This window comes from Arachis duranensis, chromosome 9, assembly GCF_000817695.3.
Source record: "Arachis duranensis cultivar V14167 chromosome 9, aradu.V14167.gnm2.J7QH, whole genome shotgun sequence".
In the NCBI taxonomy this organism is placed as follows: domain Eukaryota; kingdom Viridiplantae; phylum Streptophyta; class Magnoliopsida; order Fabales; family Fabaceae; genus Arachis; species Arachis duranensis.
The window spans coordinates 72,673,882-72,689,317 of NC_029780.3; the positions used below are offsets into that span (position 1 = coordinate 72,673,882).

Genomic DNA, 15,436 nt, shown 5'->3' on the forward strand with positions numbered 1-15,436 from the left:
AGACTGCATCTGCGGCGTAACCTTCGACGACGGCGAGGAGATGGTCAAGTGCGACGAGTGCGGCGTCTGGGTCCACACCCGCTGCTCTCGCTACGTCAAGGGAGACGACACTTTCTCCTGCGACAAGTGCAAGTCCAAAACTGCAGCCAACACCGCTAACGCCACCCCAAACCACCACATTAACCACCAAATCGACACCGTCGTTAACGGAACGGAAGAGACCGAGGTAGCTCAATTTCTGATTGAGCTCCCAACGAAGACAATCTCCATGGAGAACGGCAACATCAACAATAATCATAACAATAACAATGATAACGGTTCTTTATCTCGCAGGCCATTTAAGCTTTGGACTGATATTCCCATGGAGGAGAGGGTTCATGTTCAGGGTGTACCCGGTGGGGACCCTGCGCTCTTTGGTGGGTCCGGGTTGTCTTCGATTTTCGGGCCACAGCTTTGGAAGTGCACTGGTTATGTTCCCAAGAAGTTCAATTTTAGGTATAGGGAGTTCCCTAATTGGAACGATGAGGATGATGATGGGGGAAAGGGTGCTGGGGTTTTGTTTTCCTTCTCTAAGGAGACTGCTGCTGCTGCAGCTGCCGCCACTGCTACCACGGTGGTGGCTAGGCCGCCAGTTGGGGGCGCTTTGGCGGATATGAAAGGTGTTGGTGAGGAGCGGAAGGGGGGATTGAAGGATGGGGAGAAGGTGCCTAGTGGGGTGAAGAAGGAGAGGAGCTTGCTGAGGCCGTTTGTTGTTCATAGCAGTAAGCAGCAGCGCAAGAAGGAGGAGGTTGGCAGTTCCAATTCGAGAGATCGGAGTGGGAAGAAGCGGGTTAGGAGTTCTTCTGAGAAAGAGATTGATCCCAAGAGGAGGAGCAGTTCGCATTCCTCTAAATCAGGTTAATTGATTTGTCCTATTTTTCTTTCATTTTTTGCGACATATACTATATGTGTGTGTATAATATTTATTGTTTGATGATATTGGAGAATTGCTGGAATGAGAATCTTACCAAGAGATGGATTGGACAGTATCACACTAGCATTAGGTTAATTAGATTAAAGTATATGAAGAAGTGGTTGATTAAGTGAATATGTGGATTATGTTGTCGATGTGTAAGAAACTATATCTTTTCATAGGGGTTGGTTCCCCCTTTGAGTCCATATCTTTCTCAAGATATTTGTTTTAGTGATATTCCCTCTTGTTGCTACTGTTATTACTTACTAGTGATGGGGATTAGGAAAGATGCATCTCTTATTATTTCCATTTCCCATGGGTGAATGCCATCAACTATGGCGGTACTGCACGTCTTGCCATACTAGACATGCGCTTGTTGACTGTCTTCTTTTTGTCTTTTTTTCTTTTCCCGCTTTCATTACTAGCGTTTACACCCACCAGTGATGCAAAACCATTGGAATTTTATGAAGACAGAGGTCTAAAGGTTTCCAAGGATGACACTCGAAGTATGAAGAATAAGAACTCGAAAGATATAGTGGTTCAGGAGCATATTTCTAATGATTGTTTTGCTGCGGGTACCATCATGGAGGAACCAACTAACAACATGGCAACTACTGAGGATTCTTCAGAACCATTATATGCTGACACAGCAAGGCATAATTTTTCTATTGGAGATGTGTTACCAGAAGAGAAGGCTGGCAATAGAGGTCCTAGTTTGGTTGAGATGCCCTCGAAGCCTGATGATGCTGTTACATCTGTTTTAAAGCATAATGGTGTTGCAAATGCTTCGAGTAAAGGAAAGGTATGTTTTAATCACATTTCCATAGTTCATAAAGTGAAATCCTCTGTTCTGCTTTAATGATTGGTGTAAATCCGTTATCCATAATGCTCAGTCTGAGTTCATTCCATGTTTAAATGGTTAGCATCAGTTTTGACTATGCTGCTGTAGCTTCTTGTATTATTATTGTAATTATTATTTGATAAAAAGCTGAACATTAAGACGGACTGACAGAGAATACTCAAGAGGACAAAAGATTCTCCTTACAAGAGAGCAAAAAACAAGCAAGAGAAGTAGCTTCTTGTTTTATTGCAATTGTGTAACTGCTTATTTCTCATTATCTGATAATAATGAACTTAAAGGAAATGACTTTTGATAGCTAAGATTACACATGGCGTAGGTCCTGAGCATTGATGTTAATTAATTAAAGGACTACGAATTGTGGGAGAGTATTAGATTAAGAGTATGCTTCTTGCTCTGTGCATTTCCTTATTTTTCTCTTCATCATTAACCGTAAGTTTAGCCAGAATGTTAAAGAAGGTAGTTGAGATTTTAAATGGACTGAGAGAGGACCTGCATGGCATGAAGATTTGTGGCCTAGGTTTTAGTATGGAAACTAATGGTGTGCCTTATAGCCAGATTGACAATTAGATTGAAGAATTTCTTTCTAGTCTTCATTCTTCAAAATATGTCAATCCATTAACTTTTTTGGTGTTTCTATGCTAAAAGTTTGAGTTGAAAAGCCCAATAGATGAATTGAGAATGGAATTCAAGACTATTTATTTTTCCTGAATATTAACCCAAAATTTGAAAGCCTTTAGTTATCCCCTTCACTTCTTCCCCAGACTTTCCAGCTGACCATAAAGATCATGCAATGGCTTACCTGGCTACCTTTCTACCAAAGGCCAAATGAAATAATAGAATTCCATAAATGCAGCTGCTTAAATACTTTAAATTTCAACTTGAGCCTTCTTGGTTCTTGCAATTTTGTAACATCTACATTCTAGGTATTCAAAATATTTATACTAAGTTTTTACATGCATAGCTTTTTTGGGCTTTTTTTTTCCGTCTCACACTATGTTATGACGACATTTCTTGCTCTTGAATAAAAAGGATGGAGATTGCTTGGCAGTTGATAGTCCAGATAATTATTTAGCAGTAAGAAGCTCTATTGCTCCCCATGGAGGAGGTCCTTGTGGTTCTGCACCAGAAAATATAGATAAACAAGTTTCTCAAGAAATTGACTGTAAGCTGTGGCCTACCTCTGCAAAATGTGATAAGAGAGAAGATGGTGATAAGGATAATTGTAGGAAGCTCTCTAACGTTCATTCTTCTCCTGTCAATGATGCAAAAGATAACGAAAAATCATCAGACAACATATATGATATTGTTAAAGTGAATGATGCTGTGATTACCAGTTTACCATCATGTGTAACGAAGTTGTCAGATGTTGATAGGTTGTCGATAGTTGTCACTGATGATCATACCAGTAAACCTGAGGAATTGTCTGGTATTTGTAACAGAAAACAACCGGTGGGATCTGAAGGTTCCATAGAAACACAGAAGAGTATTTCAGAAACAAAAGATGGCTCAGAATCTATGAAGGATCCACATAAAATGTCAGCATGTCTTGGAAAGTCATCTGCATCTCCAACGTCGTCAACCATTAATGCCAAATCTTTAGCTCACGACTTAAAATCTGAAGATATTGAAAGCCCTAATCCTTTTACAAAGCAAGCAGTGATGTTGGATAGTAATATTCACTTAAAGAAGGAAAGTAGCCCAAGTGATGCTGTGAGGGATGAAATCTCTAGGAAGTCAGTAAGAGAACGGCCAAAATCCTCTTTGAATGCCAATTCAAAGGGATTGCATTCAAGCCGAAGTACACAAAATTCCGTTTCAAAGCAAGTAAATTCAGATGCGAGAGATTCTGTTCATACTTCATTGTCTAAAGCATCTTTGGCACATCAGACTGTAAGTATTTTGGGCTCTAGTGAGACTAATGCGTCGTTGCAACATCAGAAGGCGTTACAAGTGCAAAGCAAAGGTTCATCTTCAGTGCCACCAAAAGCTGAAAAGATTAACCATACCAATATGAATACTTCCTCTAATAAGTTGAATCAAAATCATGGACCATCAGTTAATCCTTCTTCAACATCAAATAATTCAATGCTGAGTGATGAAGAGGTCTGAACTGGTCCCCTAGTTTTGCTAATTTTGTTCCAGAGACCTTTGCAAAGTTCTCTTTTCTGTACTCTCCTCTTTTAACTTATTCTCTTTTGATTTTTCCTTGTTGGCAGCTTGCCTTGCTGTTGCATCAAGAACTGAATAGTTCACCCCGTGTACCTCGTGTGCCCCGAGCACGCCATGCAGGTAGCTTGCCACACTTGACTTCTGCTAGTTCTACAAGCATGTTAATAAAGCGAACATCATCAGTTGGAGCAAAGGATCATTGTTTGGTAAGTTTTTCTTCCATAGGTTAAATTTGGTAAATTTGGCATCATACACCAATTCTGTTGGGAGAATAATTTCTTATAACAAAGGGTCCATCTGGCTTTTTAATGGGGGCTTATTGATGAATCCATTTCATGTTTCAAAGGTTTCTAGACGGAAGTACAAAGATTCATCTCGAGAAGGGCTTTCCAGTTCTCGTGAACTTGAAGAGGAAACAAAAAGGATAGAAAAGGAGAAGGTTCCATCCTCTGATCAGAGGAAGCAAGATATAGTACTTGCAGAAGATGCTTCCGAGAAGGAAGAAGGTTGTGGATCTTTGACAGCTGGGAACTCTTGCACAAATAATGCTTCTACCACTTCTGCCATTGCAAAGAGTAGCCCGTCCTCCCCTCCCAATGATCAAAATTTTCCATCTATGCGTAACTCTCCTAGGAATATATCTGATGATGATACAGCATCTGCTGGAAGGCCAGTTCACCGGACCTTACCTGGTAGCGTTGTGTTTGATATTATTTATATTTATTGTGTTATCGCCATCTGTTATCTAGATCTAGGATCTAGTACTGCTGGCTAAACAGTGATGTCAAAAGATTTTAATTGCTGGGTTACAAAGTACAAACACATGCAATTAATCCGTGTTTCATTTTCTGTTCTAACTTTCAAGTACCTTGACGAATCTGGACTTTTAACACACAAAATAACTTAGGTTTGCCAGATCTGCTTTATTGGCCTAGCATAATCAGCCCTTGTAATTTGTTCAGAAATAGATCATCTGGGTTAAACTTGAATGTTTTTGTTACAAAATGAACTGGTGCTTCTGTTGGGCAATTTGTGGACTGTTTCTTATACCTTCTATATAAATCCAAATTCAGGCTTAATCAATGATATTATGAGCAAAGGCAGGCGCATGACATATGAGGAACTCTGTAATGCTGTTTTACCGGTATGGTTCTTGATCAGTGTTGTGTTTTTGTGGTTTCTGGTTTCTGGTTTCATTTTAACTGTTGCAAGCTGGGATTTTTGACCAACATGCATGGTTTTGCAAATATTCTGCTACAGCACTGGCATAACTTAAGGAAGCATAATGGAGAGCGTTATGCATACTCAAGTCACTCTCAAGCTGTCCTTGATTGTTTGAGGAACCGACATGAATGGGCAAGGTTGGTTGATCGTGGTCCAAAGGTATGCTGATTTTGTTTTCATAGTCCACTTTTCAACCTTATAACAAGGTTATGAAATCGGGATATGTATCATGTATCAAAAAGTTTTTCTATATCGTGTATCGTATTGTGTATCGTAAGATTCATAAACAACAACAATAAATAAAATTAAACTTCAAATAACTATATTCAAATCAGATATAAATCATAATTCATGTCATCTAATAATGTCCATAAATAAAAATGACCAAGACAAATGATTAAACTGCATATAAGTTCTAGTTAAGTAATTTTTATTAAAAAAGGACAAAATAATACATAATAAAAAGTTGTATAAATTATGTAATATTAAGAAATGAGCAAATAGCATAGTCAGAACAAAATTCCATCAAACATAACCCATGATCTAACAGTAAAGTAATAACAGCAAAGAAAACAATAAATTAATGGAAAAAATACCAGAGTCACTAGCCAATAAATAATATAAAAATGCTAATAAAGCAACTTATCTCCTATCTCTAATAAAGAATGGTGATTGCAAAAGTTGCTGATCTTGATGAGGTGAGAAAGGTGAGTGAACAAACAGTTGCTGCACTTGCCGCTTGAGAGAAAAAGGTAATAGCTTTTCCCCCTCCTCTTTGTCCCACTTTTATGGGTATCCAATCATGGAAAGATCAGCGGCACCTTCTATTGCCAATTTGGGGGGGAAAAGGAAAAAAATTGTTTTGAACCGGAAAGACCCGAAATGTATTTGCAACCAGGTCTCATTTCAGAATAGTCCATTAACGATATTGATTGCGATTCATGCGACCCACTCCCTATACACGCATGAATTCGATTTACTCTGATTCAAATCACTCATTCTCCTACTCGTAAGTCGTAACTAATCACATGTATCGTATTGCGATTATTGCGGTACTAACTGTTGCATTTTCAAAACCTTGCTAATTCAACAGGGATAAAATTACCTTTTACGACTCACCTACTCATCCTAACAAATTTACCATAGATCAAAGACTCGTGTTGCATTTTTTTAAGTGAATAAATGGAACTTCCTTTGTGCTTGCTTTTTCATTGCCATCATTCGTATCCTGGACCTTTCTGTTTCTCTCCCACTTCATTCCATCTTTAGGTGATTATGAATTATTTATTGGCTATAGAAAATGGCCTAAAGGAACTAATAGGATATACAACCTTAAACTTTATGTCTGCCATGTGTAGTGTGCTGTGTGATTCTGCAATCTACCTTTTTGGATATGTCAAATGATTTTCTGGAAAAGGATTTAAGCTCATTATGTACAAGCTCTATTAACATATTGCTATTGAACTTGATAGTACTATTAGATATAAGAATCAATCACGGGCCTTCAACTAATAAGCTAAGCTTTGCGGAAACTTAGCATTCACCCACCATTACCATGTAATCTAGGTTACATTGTTAGGAAGCCCATAAATTCTGTAGTTAGGTCATGAAAAGTGATAGCTAAGATGTTCTCGAAAAGTCCCAGACTAATGGGTATAGGTTGGATCTAAAAGGAATTAATAATTTATGTGTAGAGTAGATGTTTTGTGCTTCTAGAAGGGACTTTTGGATTGAGTGTTAACAAATGTTAATTAGTTCAATTGCAATCATGCAAAATATTTTGTAATTGAGGGGTAATTCTGCTTTCATATGGCAATTTCTTTTCAAAGTGACCTTGCTGTTATTCCCATTTACTTTCCATGACATTGCAGTTGTATATTTTGGAATCTGAATGTGATTTGCTGTTTCAGACAAATTCTAACAGAAAAAGGCGTAAACTGGATGCTGAAGAATCCGATGATAATGGATATGGCAAGGGAAGAACCACAAAAGAAGCCGATGGGAAGAACTTCAAGTTGCAAAAAGAAGACTTCCCTAAAGGCAAGCGCAAAGCTAGAAAACGCAGGCGCCTTGCTCTTCAGGGAAGAGCTGTGAAGGATGTCAGGAGGAGACAAAAAGCTGACTCGTTAAGTGATGAAGATACTGCTGGATTCTCCAATTCTAGTGAAGATAGCATGTTTAGTGAGGATGAAGTTGGTGGAATAGGTCCAACAGGAAGTACTTCAGATGAGGCAGAAAGTGCCTAATATCAAGTGGCCAAATATCTCCAATGAGTTGATCCAGTTGTAATATCACCTTGTATCAGAAGTGTAAATATTTCCTGTAGAATTGTGTTGCATGCATGAGGTAGAACTGAGTAGGTTATGCAGAATTTGTAAGTCAGATAGGAAGCAAGAAAGAATGTAGAATTGGATTTCGTTAGGAATAGTTGTTTAGAAGCAACCCTTAGTGCAATAATCTAGTGTTCGTAATCTCAGTTCTACCAAGGGACAAGTACTTTTTAGCAAACTGTAGGAGCTTGGCGAAGGAAAATGTATAGAGTAACAACTGACCGCAGCTGTTAATCATTTGTTTGTGTAATATGGCTTTTAGCTTGTTGCTAATTAGAAAATTAATGACCTAGAATCTTGACAAATTCATACAGTTTTTGTGGCAGCATGTCATCTACCCATAGTCCCATACTATTGATAATCATGGTTTTGGTGTCTATAGTAGCGTTTCCCTGAAAACAATGCAAGTATCAAATCTCTTGAGGATATGAACAAGATAACTAGCACAAGTGTAGTGCAATTGCCATCTTGTAAAATGTTGCGATCACAAGTAATTGCCTGAACAATGTTAGTTGTGCATTACTTATGCTTCACATGTAGCGGTGCATGGTGGTAGCAGGTAGCCACTAGCTAGGTACCGTCTAACACAATTAAATGCTATAGATGTGAATTAATTGATCCAAATTAATATCACTTTAGTTACCACACTATGATTAGGTTATGTATTTGGATATGCCTAGTACTGGACGTTAGTTAGAGCGACCAAATCACATTAAAAACTGTATCCTGCTTTTAATCATATTCCAGGCAAAACAGTAATCGGTCCAGGCCTGTATGTCAATTTAACAACATAATATTGTCTTGAACAGTTATTTTCTTAATACGCCTCTTTTTGAATAGTTTATTGGTTGCGCTTACTATAGTACCAATATATAATTGAAATGATATGATTATATAATTTACGAGACCAGATACAATACTTTACTTGACAAGGAAAAAATAAAAATTACAACCGAAATTCAATCAAAGGTACGCTGCTGGTGATTAGTGCATTAGCACACTCCATGCAGCTTAATTTGAGAATTTTTCTAGTTTTTTTTTGGTTAATTTTTTGTTGTGCCCCAAATGTCCTCAAGCTCCCTAGCAAAAGCTTTCTGTCTTCCAACAACTATGGTAATGTGATCTTTGTTGTCAATGATTCTGACCTTGGCACGAGGGATCCTTTTTTGGACTTCATAGCTACATTCAATTGGTATAACCTCGTCATCTCTTCCATGAAATATGGTAACTTTACAATTCACATTTTCTCTTATGATATCCAAATATGATCCAATCTTCCCCGCGGTCCCACATATGATGTTGTGTAGTGTGTGCCACGCTGCGTTATGTGTGTGACAAAAGAACCCTTCAAGCAAGAAAGTCCTAACCCTATTCATACAGAGAGTAATAGCATTAGGGAAATGTTATTACAATCATTCCTACTAATAACCTTAATCAATACTTTCATAGCACTACTTAGCAAGAATATTATCTTAAATACATTTAAAAAACACTCATTTCTACCCAGAGACTAAAATCAAAGCCGAGAAAGAATACATGAAGCTTAAACTTTATTACTCGAAATTAAAGTTGTTAGACAAATTTAAGTTAAGATAGCAAATTAAAGTGGAAGCATTAATATTGAAAAGGGTTTAACTAATATGTGTCTTTAAGGCACATGATAAACTTACCATTAGTAAAAGAACTAAAATTTTTTATTTAATAAATGCATTAAAAACTTAATTTTTTTTTATTTTTAATAAAAACTTTTTTAATTTATAATCTTAACCTATACTTTTTAGGCACAAGATGAATAAACCTAATTGAAAATCAGGTTAGATGGGAAGTCTGTGTCTCCAACACACAGTTGAAGTGAGTATCATTCACCATTCATGGGAGCCAGCAAACACAGAATTAATGAAAAAGGGTTTCCAATTAAATGCAACCACAACCCCATCTCTGACTCCATCTACATTTTAATTATACGCTCAGTCTTCAGTCACATTTGACTTGTGCTCCCATAAGAAACGGGTCCAAGAATCTTAAAATTCAATTAATGCTCTACCATAAAAATTTTAGTAGTAGCCATATGCGCAAATTAAAATTATAAATGAGTGTTGGTAAGTCTTAATAAATAACGCGTTTTCAAATCTCCTAATATTTTGTAATTGTATTCCTTTTAAGAATTATCTTAGTTATAAAAAAAGATTCTCTAAAATAACAATGTTAATAAAGTGGTAAGATGATGCTTTAATCACTTTTAAATTTGTAACATTTATTATCTGTAAATCCTATTATTTTAATTTAATGGTGATTAACGGAGTACTTTTTTTATTCTAAAGTGACAATATAACTTTAGAAGAGATAGATCCCTTAGTTATAGGATTAAGGAAAAATTTTCTTTTTACGTTACATGTTCATATTTATAGACTAGCTTTACAATGTTAATATATGATAAAATACACTACTATGGTGGAAGGAGACTATTTATCTATATTATAGCATAATTTTCAGGTAGGCTATCTACCCTTAAATTAATTGTTTAAACACTTAACATGTATAACGATGTATTACTACAGATAGGTACTTTTATTTCAAGCTTAAAAAATATTGCTGTTAAAGTATTTTTGATATCTATTTAAAAAGGAAAAGTCTAGGGTCAGCAGTTTTATTAAATTTTGGCCAGCATGTAACCAGTAGAGGAAGGTGAGCCATTGGATGAAATCTCACACCAATCTCACACCATCAAATCATTATTGATGGCTAATTAATGGCTAACAATCACAAAAATTGCTGGCCCCCTAACATTGCTCATTTAAAAAATTTCAGTCTTTTTTATATAACTTTAATATTATTACTATACCCTGAGCCACTTGTTGATTTTTGTTATTCTATTTTGGTTTTTTGTTTTTGTTTTCGTTTTTTTGGCTTTTTTAAACTATATTTAATAAACTATAAGGTTTTACAAACATTTAATTATATATTATCACATTAATAAAAATAATTAATTTTTAAATTTTTCATTTAAAAAATTATCTAAAATTCTAAATAAGTTTGACTAGATGAATATATAAAATATTTTATATTATTAATATATTAAAATTAAATTCTTAAAATATTTAAAAAATCAAAGTAAAATATGTGACTGTTATTTTTATAGACAGCATATCAAATATATTCAATCAACTACCAAATATTAGATGACCCGCCTATGAGTATCATGATTCTAGCCATGTCATATACTCACATATCAATATCATAACCATATTTACATGTATTCATAGTTTGTGGTAGCTTACCAAAGACTTTTTCAACATTTATATACAGAAGAAAAAGGTTAAATAATTTGGAAAATTCTAAACCCACATAATTAATTTGAGATGCGTGGCCGTCTAATTAATACTTGTTGCTCAACGCACAAGCACAACCACGATTTTGTGCTCTTGTGGTGCCTTATTATGTCACCATCGTTTTGTCCTTCAATTTTTTAAACTCGTAGGTGTATTAATTAAATTCTTCATAGTCTTCTATACCACCGTCATCCCCATAGGTATGTGCATATCGTATTAATTTCCTTTTATGTTGAAAAATAAATTGTACAACCAATTAATAGGTAGCTAACAATAAAGGGTGTTGTTGGTATTGTAATAGAAGTACGTCTCTGAAAGAATTTGGATGGATTTGATTTTTAGAAATAACATCAATTAGGAGACTTAAAATGAGATTGTTTTCTTCTTTAAATACCAAAAGTAAAGAATGTAATCTAATTAGGAGACTTAAAATGAGATTAGCACATAATATGAACCTTCCACTATTATATAATTATATTATGGATATATACGATTTTTTAAGTAATGAATGTTGTAAAAATTAATTTTTTATTAATGTAATAATACGTAATTAGTTGTTTATATAAATCCTTTTATAACATGAAAATTAAATTTTTATAAATATCTATGAGAGAATATCTTTTTATTTTGATTTAATTTTCATGAAAGTATTACTCCTATTATATCTGACATGGATTTTCTTTTTAACAAAATAAACTATAGGAAATTAAAAAAAAAAAGATAAGATTAGATGTTAATGTTATAAATTGAAAAATTTTATATATAAATCATACAAAGCCTAAATTTTCATTTAATGTATTTATTATTTATTAATTATTAACATAAAAATGTAAACTTTTTTTATCAATAATAATAATAATAATAATCTTAGCATATAGTTAAATCCAAGAAATAAAAAAAAGTCGCAAAGAATTACGTATAGAGCAACGAGAAAAGAAATTAGTAACAAGAAATGATAGTCAAAAAATGGGCCAACTAAATCATGGATCATGCATGTAACTTAGAAGACTATGCAGATGACAGAAACGGATGAAACAGAGAGAGAGAGAGAGAGAAAGTAGTTTACTATTTACTTAAGTTGCGTGGTTAAGTTGAGAAGCTGAACCAAACTAACATATAAATACTTAAAAGGAATAAGAAAAGAAAAGAAATGAGAATATGAGCGAGTGAGTGAGTGAGTAAGTGAGTTCACCTGTTTCGAGTGACGAGTTTGGTTAGAAATTCCCAGAGACGGTGGTTTTTGCAAATAAGCAAGCAAATTACGCGAGTTATGTGCTCGTACCAGCACACCAACGACGCGCCAAACTTCATCGGTGGCCACACGCGCCTTGGTGCTACCTTCCTCATTACGTACTGTGTTGCCTGTGCTATTCCCTTTGGCACTGGATAGTATGGCTGTTTCAAGTTGAATTAATTAGAAAAATAAATTATACAAGACTAATTCCCTTCTCTGGACTTTATATAAAAATAAATTAACATGACTTTTTTAACAATAGGTTGAAAAATTCTCGTGTAATTCTAAAATATACATATGTTTTGATATGTTTTTTAAAAATATTTATACAAAGATTATATAAAACAAAAATAAATTGTTGTTAGTGTTTATATAAAACGCTAAAAGCATCCTAACAAACAAAAAAAGAAAACAAAAATTAATTAGTCAAAAGTTTATACGAAGATTTCTATTTCTATATTTGGTTTCTCACTTTCTCAATATAGGAACTCTATCTATAGATACTATCTTCTAAGTTCTAACTAGGCTAAAGCAATCAAAGAGTAGCTTTTAACTTTTTTTTAAAACCACAACTTAGATTAATGTGTATTCATGCTACTATAATAATGATGATCCTCCTTTTTTTTCCCTTAAATAAAAATTACTATCAGTATGGAAAAAAAATGATAATATCAAACTAACATTATTGACGAAATAAGTGTTTGCATTGTCACGCAATATTAATATGTTTATAAAATTTTCACATGAAAGAATTCGTCTCTTAGAAAATTTATTTATGAAAATATATAAGATAAAAAATACAAAAATATTATATGCACATGTTATATTTTGAACATTTATTTTATAAAAATGTAAATTTTAGTGTAGAAATAAGATAGTGGAGAAAAATATGCAAAAGTTGAGAAAGATGAAAGGGAAAATTACTGGGGCAAGCAAAGTCAAGGACTTGACAGAGCGAGGGTGTTTAACGGCGAGGGCAAGGGCCAATATGCAGCCTAAAGAGTGTGCTACTATGTGAAACGATTTGACCTTGTGCGACTCCAACACGGATCTCTCTATCATTTCCAAATGCTCGCTTAGCGTGTATAGCGAGTCGCTAGGCTTTGGGCTCTGTCCAAACCCTAACAGATCCACGGCCAATAGCCGGTAGCTTGATCTCGCTGCCGTCGAGAAGTTCGGAAACAGTGTCTCTGTCCAAAACGACGACGATGATATAAACCCATGTATGAACAACACATCTTCTCGTGTTGTACCTGAATATGACACAATAATTTATTATTCCACGTCATATTCATTACTCATCATACTCATGTCATACAAAATACATACAAATAATATTTTCAAGGTTCTAGTTGTTACAGTTGATCAGATCAGTTTCAAAAAGAGGAACTAACCTAACTGATTTTGATAGTCAAAAATTAATTTGACCAACTTTTGACAACTTTAATGACATACCCTAGGAGAAGCTTTTCCGAATTCTAGAGTTAAGGTTGAAGTTGGTTGTCAACTTCAAGAATTTTGCAAGGTTTACACTACCAATATTTTTCTCTTATATATATATATATTTTTAAATTGCTACAGACTTCTCGTCAAGAATACAAAAAGAAAAGTTTTTATTAAAAAGTCTTTATCTAATATATTGATGTCATTGAAAATTTAAAATTCTACTTTGTTTTTCATTATAAATTTTTCTTTTATAACCTTAATAACTACATTTTTTTTGTCTTTCTAATTTTTGTTATGACAGACGCCTTTTTATAAATCATTAGAACAACATATTGAGATTTAAACAAGAAAAATAAAATTTTAAAAAAGAATTCAGGGAGTATATATTAATTTATTATTTAGAAATATATGGGAATTAATTACCTCTACTAGGGCCTTGAGCCATAACAAAGAGGGTGGCTTTACTATTATTATTACTAGTTGGAGAAGAAGAAGATGAGATCCAACTTGTGCAAAATTTGCAATCACAATCCGACCACCTTGTAACCGGATTATCAATCTTGCCTTGAAGCATCTCCACTATTGTAGTGGAAGTAGTAGTAGTTGTAGTTGTAGCACTACTCCCATTTTTCTTGTTCTGCAATAGTGGCTCCTCCAACTTAAGCCTCTTCAATTCATTAAGCGTTAATCTGGAAATCTCCGACACCAAAGAAGGCCTTGAATAGAGTGTATCCGAGATGTCTTCCAGCTGTAATTTGTTTGTGGAGCTCAGAGAAACTATCTTGGTCGACTCGCCGCCGTGCTCCGACACCAAGATCTTGCCGCTGCTCGTTATGGCTTCCTTGGTCGGCGAGCAGTAGCATGGCTTACACTCAGCTTCCATCAACAAGTCCATTGCTTTGAAGACGAAACAAAGAATGAAATCAATGAGGTCGAGCACGCAAAACGTCACGAAGCTAACCGCCTCGTTAACTAACTTGCCGGTTAGCTTCGCGAGAGATCTTGTTTTTGCCATTGCGTCCATTTGCATATGCATGCGGATGATGACGAATCACCAAATAAATAGCTAGTACAAGATAGGATTCCGGAATAAGAAGAATAATGTGTTGGGCTTAAGATGTTATGGTGAGCCCAGAAAGCAAGGAGATCGGAATGTTGAGAAGGATGTTAACATATTTGGGAAGGGAATGTAAGGGAACACAGTAAGCACTAAGCAGGTTCCTTTACACAGGAATTGAAGGGCAAAACCCCTTCTTTGGTTATGTCTGGTTTGTTGAAAGCGTGTGGGATTGCCTCTCTTAAATTAATATAATTAATTTTATTTTTTGTGTCTCAAATATGTATGTTCACCATAAACAATTCATGTTTTTTTTTTTGGGGATAAAGTTCATGTTTATAATAATGTTATGTGAAAAGCCATAAACACTTTTTTAGTTTTTTTTTTTCCTTTCTAAAAATATTTCATTAACACTAAAATTCAATAATCAAATCAAGCCCTGCTTAATTTATACATGTATATATACTTATTCATATTATTTTATATATTTTTCTAATGAAATAATTAACTACTAAAATAATGAAATATTTTATAACAAAATAACTAAAATATTTTACAACAACATAATCATTTTTTATAAATATCAAAGATATCTTCTTGTAAGGTTGTTGATTAATTAGTCACTGATTTTTTGTATTAATTATTTTTTTGTCTTTCTAAATTATTGGTTTTTCAATTTCATTACAAAAATTTAATTAAAAAAAGATTTTTTTTAATTTTATTTTTAGGGTTCAAATTTGGAATCCACCGAGGAATTGAGGCCTTACCTTGACAAATAATTCTTCATTGTTACAAGAAGAATTAATGTGTTAACACTCAGCCTATAATTCATA

The 15,436-nt window shown here is 34.4% G+C and overlaps 2 protein-coding genes across 2 annotated transcripts in view; one reads left to right on the forward strand and one right to left on the reverse strand.

The window, feature by feature from the left end:
* Positions 1-7,846, forward strand: part of LOC107465916 (uncharacterized) — a gene marked incomplete in the record, with an annotated part of 8,233 nt that extends 387 nt beyond the window's left edge. Inside the window, 8 exon segments of the mRNA XM_016084905.3 lie at positions 3-896; positions 1,378-1,754; positions 2,844-3,917; positions 4,031-4,189; positions 4,330-4,675; positions 5,057-5,127; positions 5,244-5,366; positions 7,118-7,846. Of these exon segments, the coding sequence (XP_015940391.1) occupies positions 3-896; positions 1,378-1,754; positions 2,844-3,917; positions 4,031-4,189; positions 4,330-4,675; positions 5,057-5,127; positions 5,244-5,366; positions 7,118-7,453 (3,380 nt within the window).
* A 564-nt stretch (positions 7,847-8,410) lies between these two features.
* LOC107465922 (probable lysophospholipase BODYGUARD 3) lies at positions 8,411-14,847 on the reverse strand. Its single transcript, XM_016084910.3, has 4 exons — positions 13,970-14,847; positions 13,025-13,353; positions 12,059-12,261; positions 8,411-8,905 (listed from the first exon to the last, which is right to left on the reverse strand). Exons 1-4 carry the CDS (start codon positions 14,580-14,582, stop codon positions 8,581-8,583), a joined length of 1,470 nt encoding a protein of 489 aa, XP_015940396.1. The 5' UTR covers positions 14,583-14,847; the 3' UTR covers positions 8,411-8,580.
* Positions 14,848-15,436: the final 589 nt, after the last annotated feature.

Coding starts and splice junctions, on each gene's coding strand:
- LOC107465922 (XM_016084910.3), bottom strand. CDS start 14,582: ATGCATATGCAAATGGACGCAATGGCAAAAACAAGATCTCTCGCGAAG. Junction 12,262..13,024: donor CCTTGACTTTGCTTGCCCCA/GTAATTTTCCCT, acceptor AACTTGAAACAG/CCATACTATCCAGTGCCAAA. Junction 8,906..12,058: donor AAACTCGTCACTCGAAACAG/GTGAACTCACTT, acceptor CTGTATGAATAG/GGTTAGGACTTTCTTGCTTG.